At 48.6% G+C, this 14,988-nt stretch overlaps 2 protein-coding genes across 6 annotated transcripts in view; both read right to left on the bottom strand.

Annotated features, from left to right (window-relative positions):
- The window catches only part of XXYLT1 (xyloside xylosyltransferase 1), a 35,073-nt gene extending 28,029 nt beyond the window's left edge, over window positions 1-7,044 (bottom strand). For both annotated transcript variants that reach the window (XM_068145634.1, XM_068145635.1), the window contains exons 1-2: window positions 6,614-7,044; window positions 618-765 (exon numbers count right to left, since the gene is read on the bottom strand). In XM_068145634.1, the coding sequence (XP_068001735.1) occupies window positions 618-765; window positions 6,614-7,039 (574 nt within the window). In that variant the 5' untranslated portion in view covers window positions 7,040-7,044. The remainder of the gene's footprint in view (window positions 1-617; window positions 766-6,613) is intronic.
- A 100-nt stretch (window positions 7,045-7,144) lies between these two features.
- The window catches only part of ACAP2 (ArfGAP with coiled-coil, ankyrin repeat and PH domains 2), a 73,291-nt gene continuing 65,447 nt past the window's right edge, over window positions 7,145-14,988 (bottom strand). For all 4 annotated transcript variants that reach the window (XM_068145626.1, XM_068145629.1, XM_068145628.1 and 1 more), the window contains one exon: window positions 7,145-11,733. In XM_068145626.1, coding sequence (XP_068001727.1) covers window positions 11,630-11,733 — 104 coding nt within the window. In that variant the 3' untranslated portion in view covers window positions 7,145-11,629. The remainder of the gene's footprint in view (window positions 11,734-14,988) is intronic.

Raw genomic sequence — 14,988 nt, 5'->3', positions numbered from 1 at the left:
CTTGTCCCTTTGTGTACAGGAGGGTAGAGGGAAAGGAGCAGGGAAGGGGAAGCTATTATTACCTCCCCTGGTTTTGTCCAGGGGGGTTCTTGTGCTGCTTATCAATTGTAAGTACCTGCAAATATTGCCTGTTTTGTACATATTCATTGCATTTCATTGTAGATTGTAGCTTTGCTTGTCAATACAGCTTCATTTGCTCCCATCTGAGCCAGCCTGGCAATTTGACACTGGGGGGAATTTTCAACCCACCACAGCTGGGAAATTGCACTCCACTGCTGCCTGCTAGCACAAAGCCACACCACAAGCACGTGGCACACCTTCCTGCTGACTCTCCAAGAGAAAGGGAGCTGCAAACATGCACAGCAAGCACGCTTTCTCCTGTCTCACCTCTCCTACGACCTCACAGCACAGCTGCAGGGCCACCTGCGGTGCAGCACGGACAACCTCTCACCACTTATGCCAGTGGAGACCTGGATACAGGCAATCTTGGAGGGAAGGGTCTGAGCAGAGAACCCTAGAAGCCCACCCCAAAAGTTCATTCACTTTCTTTGCAGGTCAGAGGGCACTGTGCAGAGGCAAGAGGCAGCTGCTGCTGCAGCAGCTCAGCGGAAGCTTACCTTTGGGCATGATGCGATGCATTGCAACCGACAGGAAGAAGATGGAGTCGCTGTAGTAGGTCCCTGATCCAGCACTGAAGTGTTTCTGCATGGCTTCAACGATTGGAAACAGCTTTTCTGTCAGCTCATTCACATCATGGACTACAACCTGAGAGAGACAGCAGAAACACTGCTCAGCTGCCGCCTCTGCTCGGCCTGCACCAGCGCAGGCCAAGGGGAGCAGGCTGCCGAAGCACAAACACTGCTGGTGGCACTGCAGCTGCACAAAGGGGCCCAGTGTCCCGGGCCCTTGCCACAGGAGGCAGCTAAGTGCAGCCAGGGAAAGAAGGGAAGCGTTTTCACAGCCATTCTGTCAGTGTGAGCTGGGCAGGGACTGAAATCCATTCAGACAATCAAGTGTGTTCAGTGTCCTGTGGTGCTTGCTGCTCTGTTCCACTGCCTAACGCAACTACCTATCTAGCCTCTCATATGGAGTCCATCAGAAGGGGTGACAGTCTGCTCCAAACTCTGACATCCTGCCCTGTTGAGGCAAGCCAGACCACGTCACTTACCCTGAGGACCAGGACTTGCTCCTGGCTACAAAGGCAGACTGTGACATGGCCAGGGACACAGCTCGGATTTCCTGAGCCTCAGCCCAGCACGGAGGCAAGATCAGCAGCACATCCTGCCAGGGCTGGAGGGGGAGAGGGAGGATGGGCAACAGCTTGCTGATAGAAATCCAAACACAGGCAGTTAGAGCACAGACAAGCAACTTCTCCTGATGGATCTCAGAGTGCTGGAGCTTTGCTCACGCTCAGCCACCAATGCTCTGCACCCCTCAGTCCTGATGAGGCCTGAGCACCAGCACCAGCCCTGTGCAGGCCGTGGCTGTGGGCCAGCAACAGGAGCAGCTGCAGGTGCACCTCGTCAGCTACTGAAATGGTACAAGTTTATGATTCATTTTGGTCAAAGTCTGATGAATAGGAACTTTCACACAGCCCAATGCTTGCTATGCACACAGAAGCACACAGGTCACTGAATCACACAAGATAACCAGAGGGATTTTCAGGGTGATTAAGAGGTGAGGGATGTGACCCTGGAGCAGATGAGGGGGAGTGCAGGAATTTCAGGTCGTACTGCCTTCTCCAGGCCAAGGAAAGCAGGAAGAGCCCCCTGGGGACTGAAGATCACTGAGGACATGACTTTGCAACAGTACTTGAATTTTGGAAAGGGGAGCTTACATCCCTTGCTTGAGGGATATCAAGACAGTTCCCCAAGCTGGCCCTGCCTTCAGCATGAAACCCAACCCCATGATCTTCACGGGTCCCTTCCAAACAAACCTGATCAGCAGTTCCACAGTTTCACTCCTTCCTCTACTACAACTTCATCTGCTCAAAGAGCACAGAGCCTTGCACTACAAACATGCAGGACAGAACATCTGCCTTGCTTAAAAACCAAACAAAACCAAACCACAACCCAAATGAAGTAAAGCGCTTCAGAGGCAAAAGCAGCTCTGGAGCCTGAGCTGGGACAATGACCATCCTCCATAGAGCAGAGGGCTGCTTAGACACCCAGAGGGGCTGGCAGAGACAGAGGCAATGAGCAGGCTAGAGCTTCCTCCCACACCTTCTTGCAGAACACACTGCTCAGTGCTGTCACATCAGAGTAGTGCTCATGGGAGGTGGGACCTGCAGCATGCTGAACAAGGCAAAGTGATGCGCCCATCCTGACCACGGGCACAAGGGCCAAGACCATAGCAGGGTACTGCTGGAGGGCAGTCACAGCAGAGTCCCAAAAGACTGCAGTGGATGTCCCAGCTGCCATCCTTAGCCCTTGCTGTCAGCTGTAGCAGAGCCCTTGTGCAGTCTCTGCAGCCAGAACATCCCTCTTGGAGCAGCCGTGCTGCTGCCGTCCTGGCTGCTGGGCTTGGGGCCAAGCGCCTGCAGGAGGACGGCAGGAAAGCCACAGAACAACATGTGCTGGGAAAGTGCACTGGGAGAGCTCAGCAGCAGCCACACCTGGCTCTGGATAGCACAGCACACTCCCCAGGACACTGCAGGGTAAGAAACTCCGTTACCTGGAGGATGAAGGCAGCGTTTCGCCACGGCCCTGCCAGGCCATCAGCACCAGCAGCACTGCTGCAGGGGGCAGGCTGGCAGCACCAAGTGCTACTGCCAGCAGTGATCCTGGCTGACTAAACACAGCAAAACATGGCTGCTCTACAGGTGCAAGGCCTGTGCACACAGCTGAGCACCACCAGCACCACTGCTGGGATGCACAATGCTCTCCTTGCAGCCCAGCTGAGTGGGTGCAGCTTTGGTGTCTGGCCAGACTGGAGAGACATGGAGGAGAAATACTTTGAACTCCCCTGCTGCATCCAGTAAAAGCCACCTGAGGTCTGCACAGTACATAGGAAACAGCTGAGCAGGAGAAAAACAAGAAGTCAGGCCAACCCCAGTCACCTCTGAAATGAGCAGAAAGCAAAACCTCAGCAGACAAAAATCATGGGAAAATGACTCCTGGAACTCCAGCCACAGCATCACCCGCCTCCCCTCCCCTGCCAAAGAAAACAGGAAACTTCCTGGCTCCTGCCCACCCTTGGGTCAGACACTTCTGCAGAGCAAACTCCTGAGCAGCTGAATCTTCCTTCTGCAGCCACAGGCTGGCCAGCCTCTCCTGGACTGCAAGGGCTTCTCCTCTGCCCACTGCTGACTTTAGCACAGCTTGCTGATCTGCTGCTAATTTTGTACTTGGTTATTTATTTGTGCAGCAGCTTTCGGTAAGTCCCTGTAGCTAAATCTGACCACGTTTGCTGAGGGCCTGAAGAAAACTAAGTTCTGGGGGTTTCCTGTGCAGGCAGCTTGTATTACAAACTCATGTCCTGCACAGAGAAAAGATCCTTTCAGTGGATTCACTAGGGAAAACCACCCACGTCTCATTGCTCTTTAACTTTCTCTCCTCCTTGTGCTGAGTGTCTCAGCATCTCTCACAAGCGTGGGGTCACAGCAGGCCGGTTACGTGGCCCCCAGCACATCTTCACACAGCTCCAGACCCCTCAGTGTTTTGCAGCATCCTTCATGGGGCCAATCTAAACAGGCAAGCAGGAAGAGCAACGAGCAGAGCATGCAGTTAATTTTATCCTGAGAGGGGAACGGAATAAATAAGTGATAGGAATCAGCACAGGGAATGAGAGGGTGCAGCCCTGAGCTGCAGGAAAAGGGCCAAGTCAGGGCTCTTTGTAAGCACCCTGTCGGCTGCAGAGACGTGCCCAGGTTTGCTCTCGGGCACTTCCTGCTTGCCAGGAAGCAGAAGCTGCAGAGACACGGGAAAGGACACGTTCTCTGCAACTGGGAGCGTAACAGTCCTGGTGAAAAAGCACAGCAGAAGCTCCCCAAGCCAGGGCTCGGAGCACAAGGCACGGGCAGGGCCCGGCTGAACGCCAGCATGCCACAAGTCCTCCGTCTCTGCTGCTCCTGGGTGCTTCCCGGCCAACTTCCTCCGTGCTGCCGCACTCCGCCCCATGCCAAACAGCCAGGCAGGCGCATCGCGGAGCACCAGCTCCATCTGCTGCTCACTGGCGGCACGCTGCACTCCCAGCTCCACATCTGGGACACATCTGTGTCAGGCACGCACAGACCAGTGAGGCCACGGCACGACTGCCCTAGCACTGGAACAGTGCAAGTCTGGCCCGTCCAGCAGGGAGGGTTCCAAGTCCTAGCTGCTCCCCACACCCTCCTGTGCTGCATCCCACAGCCCCTCTGCACGCCGCGCTGGCAGGCAGCAGCCAGAAGGTTCAGTCTCCCTAAGATTTTGAAGGTTCCCACATGTGCTTAGGAAAAGACCAGAGGTGGCCTGTTTTACCTTCCCCGAGGCTGGGATCCGGGCCTGATTCCCTGCTTTTTGGTCTAACACAGGACCCAGCTCTGCTAGGGGAGGAGAGCAACAGCAGCTACAAAAGCAGAGCCCAAATCATATCCTCATGAAATCAAGTTCAGGGTTTGCATCAGCCCAGCCTCAGCAGCAGATCAAGCTGCCCTCTCAGCACTTCATCAAGCCTCGTCTCTAGGCCTGCTCTAGGAAAACAACACAAGGACCAGGGAAGTGTTCTGGGGATACCAAGAGAACCAAAGAAGAGGTTTCAGGACGGAAAGAGGTTACTGTTGGAGCTACCTAAGCACCAGATCCATCACTTTCAACATTCTGGCAGGACCTAAGGTCCAAGTTAGGGTGATGTTTCCTGCTGACAATGGGTTGGCTACAGCATGAATAACGAGGCCCTGTCACCTGCTAGCATACCAGAAGCTAGTTCAGCACTAGGGGCAAGGCCATATACTTGAGGAGCAGGCAACAGCTTTTGCTCTGTACTGAGAACTCTACCTAAAACCAGCAAGTGAACAGATCTGAAGTACACTGCCAGTCACATGCTACCTGATGGTAACAGGACACACCAGGCTTTGCCAAGAGAGAGGGAAGAAGCTTTCCTACTGAGCAGACTTCAGTGGAATCTCACTTGCACCTCCAGACCACACTGCTTGCTTACACTCAAGAGATCATTTCTGGCAAAAGACCTCCTCACCAAAGTGTGAAACAGGCTTTACAGTGCGCCCAGAAGCATCTGTGGAGGCCCACTCAACAACAGACACTGCATGCTCCCACCTCATGCAATACTCATGAGCCCATGTCCCCCTGGAGAAGCAATGCTGACAAGCCTGCCTACAGAATAACCTGGTTTCTGAGAGGAGCAGACAGCAATAAGGCAGCCACACAGAGAGAGAGGTATCTGCAAGGGGTCTGCACACCATGGTGACCCAGAGGCCACAACACTGCAAACCTGATCTAGGCTCTTACACCACACCGTCGTGGGGCACACTGTCCACTCCATCAGCAAGGGGAGGAGTCCTTCTGAAGGTAGCTGTGCACACCCTTCCAGAGAGCTGAGCACTGCCAGCGTGGTGCAGGCTGGCCACCACAGATATGTGACCTGATGACTGATCATCAGCACTAGTAAAGTGCTTATCAAGGAGGAGATGTGGGATAATTTACCAACAAATGATCTGTAGGAACAATGTTAAGCTTACATCACAGAAGAATTCAGCTGATACTTAGTATCTGAAAGATGAGAAATGAAAAGTTCCAGCAGAAGTAGAGGATGCTTCTAAGCAGTACACTGCAGCAGAACCACAGGATAGGAGAGTCAAGTTACCTGGAGCCTCTGAACTCAACACTCCTCTCCAGTTTTCAGCTACCTGTTTGCCGTGAAGGAAAGCCTGACCTTGCATGGACTGCACCTCATACACGTTTGGGAGCCCAGACTGTCTCTCTGGCAGGTAACTGGATGAACATTGCCACCTGGGAGCACTCCAAACCTTTGCAGACTCTCCACTCCCCTTCTCAAGAGTTGCTAGCAGAGGAGTGACAGCCTTTTCCTGAGCAGTTCTCCAGGACCAGGGGGAAAGCCATTTACACACCAGCACACAGCGTGGTCCTTGGGCAGAGACACCGAACCAGGACTATCAAGGTGGTCTCCAAAAGAGGAGCAGCACTACTCAGAGCAACTGCTCCAGCAGTAGTTTGCCAGAGGTGTTCCCAGGCCACACAGCCACAGTCCTGGGCCCAGCAACGAGCGAGCTGCACCTGGGCACCTCGCAGCAGGCAGCAGCGGGGAGCACAGGGTCACACAGAACAAGGCCTTCCGAAGTTTCCACAGACCCTTCGCGTGGAGCCGAAACAAGGGCTGTCACAGCAGGGCAAGTTTCTTTTCGCTCGACTGCTGCTCCCCCTGCCTCACAGGGGTATTCCCCCGTCTCGGCCCGCGCTTGCCCCCTCTGCAAGCAGCACGCAGAGAGGGGCCGGTAAAGGAGAGCGCCGGGAGGCCCGCGGGCTGCAGCCCCCCACGGGGCGCAGGGGCGGTGCAGGCCCGCAGCGCCACAGCTCCGCTGCCCGCCGCGCCACAGCTCCGCTGCCCGCCGCGCCACAGCTCAGCGCCGGCCCCCGCCCGCCTGCCGCTCGCACCGCACCTGGTGGCGGAAGACGGCGCCGTGCAGCAGGTCCCGCAGCAGGCCCAGGCCGATGTCGCGGCTGGGGCCGTCGGTGACGAGGTGGAGGTGCAGCGCTTCCCCGCCGCCCAGCCGGCCGTGCCGCAGCAGGGAGCGCAGCGCAGTCTGGGCCTTGGAACGCAGCGCCGGGCTCCGCTCCGCCTTGGTGAACATCAGCAGGAGGTGCAGGTCCCGGCCTCCTCCCGCCGGCTCCCCGCCGCCGGCGCGCTGCGGGTGGCGGTGGGCCGGAGCGGGCGGCGTGGCGCGGAGGCGGCGTGTGGCGCTGGAGAAGGTCTCGCCGCCACCGCCCAGGTAGTAGAAGGCGCAGACGGCCAAGGCGGCGGCCAGCGCCAGGGCGCACGGCTGCGAGCGCGCCCAGCCCCGCGCCGCCCGGCCCAGCGCCGCCATGCCGGCAGCGGGGCCCCCGCGCCCCGCCCCGCGCCGCGCCGCGCCGCCATGGGGGGCGGAGCCGCCGCGCCCCGCCCCGCCCCGCCCCGCCCGGAGCCAGGCCGCTCACAGCATACAAAGGTTTAATCGAGTCCAGTATTTACAATCCTTACAGCATGTACAGTCGATTAACTACAAAGGGAGTGACAACAAGGCGTTTCTCATTTACAATGACAAACTACAGGGAAATACATTCAAGTTCTACATACAAAGTCTACAGACTCATTAGAGGGGAAGGAGGGCTGGTTATACAGTCTTTACAGTTGAAGGGGGAAGAAGGCATAAGAGAACACAAACAGGTTACTGCTGGAATGCTTAAAAAACACACAGAAAAACACCTGGATAAAAGGGGAGAAAAAAAGTTCATTATTTCAGACAGAGAAACCTCTGCTAGAGGAAATGATGGCTTCTCAGTGAGTTCTATCAACATGGGGGATGCTAACGGAAAAAGGAGTGGGATTTTTCCTCCTCTATCATCTCCTTCCATGGGAAGAGAAACAACAAAACACTGTATATGCAGAGAGATAAAGTAAGTGGATGAAAGGGGATATACCAAAGAGGTATGTTCAATCCTTTTCCCCAGTACTGCCCTTTCTGGAGCTGTCCCTGCTTAAAAGATGTGCTTTGATGCAAGCCAGACAGCAGGGCTTTGGCCAGCAGGCTGCACCAAGTGGCATAAACTGACTCAGGAAAAGTGTCCATTGGGGAACAGGAAGAGAGGGTAGTTTGCAAAACTGACTCCCAAAATACTTTTCAGTGTACTAAATAATCAGCTCAGTCCTTTTGGCAGTGTGAAAATACCATGCCCTAAGTACTTAACATGTAATTTAGTTCTATTGAATGGTCCTTTTATAGTTGCTGTATCATTTGAGATTCTCATGATCAAGAGGCAGCATGAAAATCCATGCTGTAAAACAGATGGCTGCAGAGAAATGCCAAAGGCCTGGAAACATCACAGCAGCCTCTGCTTATTCTAGTTCTCAGGCTCTTCTTCAGCACTACAAAGTTTCTGACCTATTGAGGAAAGCTCTGATGACCTGACACCATGGGTATTTATGATAGGTATTTATGTCATACTGCAAAACAGGAGACACTTCCTCTCACACAGGGATTTCTGACACCAGTTGGAAGGTCTGGTTGCATTTTCTAAAGCTTTTTTTCAGCTCAGGACATAAAGAGGTGAAATATAAAATAGCAGAGAGTGACAAAAGCAGTAGTGACACAGGATCCTTTCAACACACTAACATTAGATGCCATGAAAGGCACAATCCAAAGCTCCTGCAATCAGTGGAAAGCCTGCCACCTATTTCAGTGACTTCTTGGATAAGGTCCTAACTAGTGAGGAAGGCTGAAGTCCATATCATACTAATGGACAACTGAAATGTGCTCCAGTATGTGCAGCTTGTGAAAGCAAAATCATCTACCACCTTCACACACATTTATGGGAACAGCTTCCAGCACATCTAATATCATTCAGTGGCATAATTTAGTGTGGCAACTCAGAAGTTCCAAAGGATATGCACTGTACCAATGCTAAGATAAAATAGGAAATCTTATGAGTCATCAAGCAATAGAGACCATCAAGGAAACACCACAGACCATCTTACTCAACATGCAACAGAAGCAAGTTACACTTCTGACATTCAGATGCAGTAGGAGATATGTTGAGCTTCCTGCTATTGGTCTGTCCAAAGGATTGTTGGAACACATCATCTAACTCTGGATAGGAAAAAAATGGATAGGAAAACTCTTACCACTGGGCTGCCCAGTAAGTTACTGAAAACCCACATGGAAGTTGTCAGGAATCTACTGCTTTGAACCTCACCAATTAAGACCTAGTATATTTCATACAGAGAAACAGGAATAGGAGTTGAAGCTTTCCATTACCTGGTACAGAATACAAGATGCAAGCTTACCATAGAGCCTGTCTACTATCTTAGTCACACCAAGATTTATATAGTGATAAAAATGGAAGTTTCCTAATATGACAGAGCAGAAAACTAGCACTTGAGTTAGAACTCCACATGGATTCCAGACCTTCAGAGCCCTGCCAATAATCATGCTGCAGAGGGTTGAATCGTGTGAGCTAGAGGCCCAGAAGCACTGCCAGGGGCTGGTAGGACTAAGCTCTCAGTACATTTTCTGTAACTTAATGGCACATTCATTTTTGCTGATAAGCAACATAACCATGTATTGCACCTGACCTGAGAAAAAGCTTCACCTGAAAGCAGTTGGTACTGGGTATCCTACCATGCCTAGAAGGACTGGGCAAGGAGGCTGTAGGATCAGAAGTGACATACTTCCTGAAGCCCTGGGAGTCCAGAGCTCCTGATGAGGAGTGGGTACACATGACCTGTGGATGAAGTATGTCATTAGTCCTTAGCCTAAACAGCCTGATACTGCTTCCCAGACCGGTTAAAGATCAGGAATGCAGTCCGTGGATCTGCAGAGATACAGGGAAGAAACTTTTGGGTGTGTTTTTTTTTTTCTGTCTACAGGGAGTTGTCCTGCAAAATTTCTCACAGATTTCCATGGCTAGGAAGGAAAATACCAGCAGAGATACTGAAAAGTCTCTTGGGCAGTTTTCCAGCAGCACAGACTATGTGATGATGCTTTAGGCAGCTTTACATTACAGCCAGCCACACTAAATACTGCCTGTCATGCAGGCTACCAAAAAAACCCCAACCCCATCTTCAGAAAAAACTATGTTTAAAACATATACTACACAGTGATACTTTACATTGCCCCATCTGTACACTGGGAGCTTTACTTTCTCTAAGACCTACTAAAACATCCACTGCTGTTAAATACTGCAGAGCAGGGACTATATTTAGCATTTCATAGACAGCAATTTCAAAACCAGCTCTCTGGAAATGACTGCTTACAGGTGATACTTCTAAGCTTCCTACTACTCAGGCTAAAGAAACTCTTTAAATGGGCAGACTCTGCTGTTCCTTGCATAATTAGACTACACAAACCAAGACCTGTTTAATAAATGATTCCTTTGCTTGGAAAAAGAATCTACTGGACAATTCTTAGAGCATTATTAACCCTGCAGCAATAATCATCCAGGTTTGCTGCATCACCATACATTTGATGCAAAACTCTATAAGCATTTGGAATATAGTGTTAATATTTAATGTGCCAGAAAGTTTAATTTTACTACAGTTTATAGGCTTTTTTATACCTTATTGCTTATTTTAGCCAGCCTGGAGAAAAGCCAATTCCTTTCCTAAACAGCCATTATGCTAACCTGCTGCTTAAATGTATTTGCATTATTAAAAACTCACCTTGAGGCTATGTTACCTTAGAAGAAAAAAAACCCCTCCTGAACTTGTCCATAGGACAGACAAATAAAGGATAAAGAGTTGCATCTGCTGGCTTGAGGTTTCAGGTGATTACCTAGCTATTAAACAAGTTTATGAATGCAGATCAGCAGAGTGCAGCTCACTATGGAATTGCATTGCTGCCCACAGTACAGCTGGGGACTGCTCTCCTTTCTTACTTGGCCAAATTCTTGGTTCTCCTGTGCACATACAGATCTTTGCAGATTATATAAAGGAAGCTGCTTTCAGATAGGAAGGACTGATTGCCCTAAATTTAGGGTGGCTGCATTACATGGGAGACTTCATCTGTTTACCTTAGAGCTAGTAGTGAGAACAGCAAAAAGATGAACAGCCTTCCTATAGCCAGTCTACACAACCTCCATTGGGTCAAAATTTACTTCCATGATTCAAATGTCAAGTTTCTGTCAAAATGCTACCAAAAAAAAAAAATAATAATCTACATCATCTACAGAAGGATTAAGTTTATTGTTCATCTAAAAATGTTCTTGCTGCCCAGAAAAAGGGGGGGAAGGAAAAAGGCAACAAACCAAAACCAACAAAAACCTGAAAATAGATTGCTCTTAAAAATTTGGTCCTCCAGGATAGACACCTACTGTGACTGACCTGCAGCCACTAGCATGAAGGGCATCCTGGTGTTAAAGCTTCCACTATGAAAGGGCTGTGGAAGAGCAGGAGTTGCCAGGTCTTGTTACTAACAGCCTGCCTTTAACCAGGGTCAGTGTAGGAGCAAGCGAATCTGCTCAGTCACAGGCCCACAAACAGAAGGACAGCTCTGGCATCATTACCTGATTTTCCCTTCCAAACAACCCCAGAAAATGCAATCCAGGCCTTCCTGTCAGAGGCACATTCTTTATGGCAAAAGGGAAAGAGAAGACAGTAGGTAACACCAGAGAGCAAAGGTGATCTGACCATCCTGCCATCCAGAGCGATGCCCTGGCTTTATGTACGAACTGCAGACAAGCTTCATGCCTGCTACAAGGAACTGCTTTGCAACTGAGCTAGCAGGTACTCCTTCTAACGTTTTCTTCAGCTGCTGAGGTATATGTCCTGTAGAACAGAAACCAACTCCTATTTCCCCAGCTACCAGGAGCTAAAGCTACATGAGAGTGGTCATTTAATCCAAACCAGCCAAATGCATGGAATTCATTCTGTTAAAGTAAAACAAAACAACCGACTTGCACTCTAAGGATCAGGTTCTTGACACTTAAGACTTCTGGGAGTCTGGCTGCTGGAAACGGTTTAGCTTCTCAGGATTATTTGATGCCATTTGAGAAAAGTCACGAAAAATGTCCTGATAAATTTCATCTCCTGGGTAGAAAAGAAAAATGGAAACAGTTTTAAGCATTTTTGACAGTCAACATCACCCACCACTGCACAAATGCCTTACTGTGTGACCAATTCGCTGCACAACACTTACTCATGTACAAAGATTGCTTATAGGTGGAATGATGCTGATGTAAACTCTTTGGGACTGATTACTTGCATGCATGTTCTGAAGGAGCAAATTAAACAAAGCCAAACTATACCTGAAATAGTACCTCAGAGGCAGCCACACAGAGGAAAGTTCAGAGTTAGAAAAGAAAAGTGAAAGCATTTTAAAGCAACACAAAAAGCAGAACGTTTATTGGGCATTAAAGAACAAAATTCTTGCTTTGGCCAAGGACTGCTAAGCAAAATTCTCTTCAGAAAAGTAGAATTATGGCACAAAGAAAGATTTACTTGGAAACAGAGGTCAGAAGTCTTAGAGTCAGGCAGAAAAAGAAAGATAAAAAGGCAGTCCTAAGTGGACAAATTACCATTAATACATCCTTTGGGTCTGTTAGTTCAGCAAATGTATTTCACATGCATTAACTGAACATTCATTACATCTTTAGTTTTAGCCAGAAAGGTGAGCACACTTTCCTGAAGTATCTCTCAGGTTTGGGTGTTTTTTCCCCCCCCCAAATCTTCATCCTTTGTGCTTAAACACAACTCAACTACTAATACATATTGCAAAAGGAGGGATGGCCACAATTTCCACCAGGCCTGCCTCCCTCCCCCTCCCTGGCTGCATAGGAAAGCACATTCAGGAACGACTGCTGCTTGAGTCGCTACCAACTCATTCTTTCACCACTTTAAAATGGACATTTGCACATTCTTTCATCTGCTGCAGCATTTTGGGCCTCAAGCTCAGGTTTCATTTTAAAACATTAACTGTACCCTACTGCCTTCAAAAGGAATTAAAGACATAAAAGCATTTGGTTTGGTCAGGCACCACGCAGCCATTCCAAATAGTACTGTCTGCCCAACGCAGATGGCCCCACGGGACACAAGATCCCAGCACCGCTGTTCCTTTTGCTGACAGCTTGAATAACAACATGACAAAGAAATTAACCCCGATGTTGAGCATTAAGAAGAGTATCACTTTCAAGTAACAGTTTCAGAAAGGATAGTTTTGTGTTTAAAAGCTCACACTACACTGAAGCTACACCATTTGGGTTTTCCATCGGTTTTTTTTAAAGCACATTCCCAATATCAGAACTATTATTCTTTTGGAGATGAGGCTCCATTTGAAAGCAGTTTCAGAACTAATAACTGACCTCCCAGAAATATTGAACATGCATGGCATGTGGGTTTTATATAAAAGTGTCATGACACAAATCCTCCCAGACTTTAAAAGCTAAATACATTCAACGCTGCTCTACTAGGAAAAGTCACCTTTGATGACATTCCCTTTTGGTTTTCTGATTTAGGTTCAAGTATGTTCTGGAGGCAAAGCAGGCACTGGACATGTTTGATTGTAACAGTTTCTGACCACTGCTTGCACTGGGAGATAAGCACCAAATGAAGGGAATTGGAACATTCACCAAAAGAACAGCCGTGAAGGGCACACATTGGAATCAAGCTGGTATCATAAAAGCAATCATGCTTTTAATGCAGAAGGGGGTTCCTCTGGTGAGCTAGGGCTGTGTTTCAAGTTGCTCTATTTGGTTCTTTCAAATTGAAAGGAAAAAAAACAAACCTCAAAAGCTATTTTCACAAGACATTGTGGCTCTGGTTTTGGCTCTCTTAGGTAACAAAAATACTACATACAAAAATAGACTAAAATAAAGTGTCCCTTTAGCTTGCATGCTGCATTAAAATAGTTCATACTGTAAACCTCAGAATTAGTTTAAAATCCTACTTGAAAATTGAATTGTGGGGAAATTCCCTCTCCAAGCAATGTTTTCCCTAAAGTGCAGATTTGCTGTACAAAAATACTCTAACACTGCTTTGCCATTTGACACCAGAGTAACTCAAAAGGCACACGTCGTACATTCAAGAAAACACAGGAAGAAGAAGTAGCAATACTAATATCAAACAGGAGCAGACATACTGTAGCACCAGAAGATGAGCACTCAAGTATTCTACAAGGAATAGTACAATGGTGCATATGGCTTCTACCACCAGAAATTCAGGGTTGGAGTTTTTTTTTGTGGAACAAGCTAGCTTCAGCCAGTTCCCATGCTAGGAGTGTTTTGGAAGACCAACTGTACCTTGCAAAGCAATACAGCCACCCTCTCATCAGCTCAAACCAGCTGGGTGTATTTAAGTTAGAAATGTGATGCCATTAGTTACATCAGTAATTATCAACTGCATTACTAAAGCAAGCAGGCAGTTAGCTGATATTTACCCTCACCTAGCTCCCAGAAACCATACAATTGCCTTGAGAGTTCTGATTTTCTTCTGGAAGCATGACTTTGGAAAAGAGGAGTTGTAAAGTAAGGGCAGTGCAGATGATTTCACATGTATATGCAGTGCAAAGGACTTTCCTCCACTACAACCACATAAAGGTACCATGCCTTGTGACAGCAGACAAGGTGTGTGCTTACTTAGACAGTTAACACTTCCAGCAGGCTGGCCAACGTGAACACTTAAAACACTCAAATATTTACTTTAACTTTTAAAACAGACTCCAAGTAAAAAAAAAAATCAGAGAGACCAGAGACTTGCTATCCAAAAGCACAGCAAGATCTCCTGGCTGGGACACTGCTACAGCTTGAGGCCTCAATTTCAGGAATTATTTTAATGCTATCCCTCCCCCTGCTTTGGGGGCAGCTCTGTTACGGGCTGATCTACTTCCCACTGTCAATCTCACCTGCTTACAGGAACCAGATGCTATCTGTAAAATCAGTGGATCAGGTTCTATCAGCTACAGTCTCTAGACTCTAGTGTAATACAAACTGGTAAAAAGGTCAAACATCTGATTGAAGAATCTGTCTAAAAAATATTTTAAAGGTGGAGACTTGATGGGGTGCTTGGTGCCATGGGTTAGTTGTTTAGGTGGGTTGGATGTGATGATCTTGAAGGTCTCTTCCAATTTGGTCTATTCTATTCTAAACACTTCCCCACATCTGCAGTTTAAGCACATTCACACTGCCAGGTAAGCAGTGCCTCTATTTGTATTGAATGAAACATGTTTTTCCAAGCACTTTAAATGTTTAGCAGCCAGCTGAAGCTTCTTGTCCCAAACTACAGAAACCTGTTCTGTGGTTTGCAGTACCTTTGGATCTGTGGCAGGTCAATCAAAATGCTCTGAATTAT

Source organism: Melanerpes formicivorus, unplaced genomic scaffold, assembly GCF_026170545.1.
Source record: "Melanerpes formicivorus ecotype bairdi unplaced genomic scaffold, bMelFor1.0.p_v2 SCAF_12, whole genome shotgun sequence".
In the NCBI taxonomy this organism is placed as follows: Eukaryota; Metazoa; Chordata; class Aves; order Piciformes; family Picidae; genus Melanerpes; species Melanerpes formicivorus.
The sequence above is the reverse complement of the archived record's forward strand: the minus strand, read 5'-3'. Positions and strand labels throughout refer to the sequence as shown.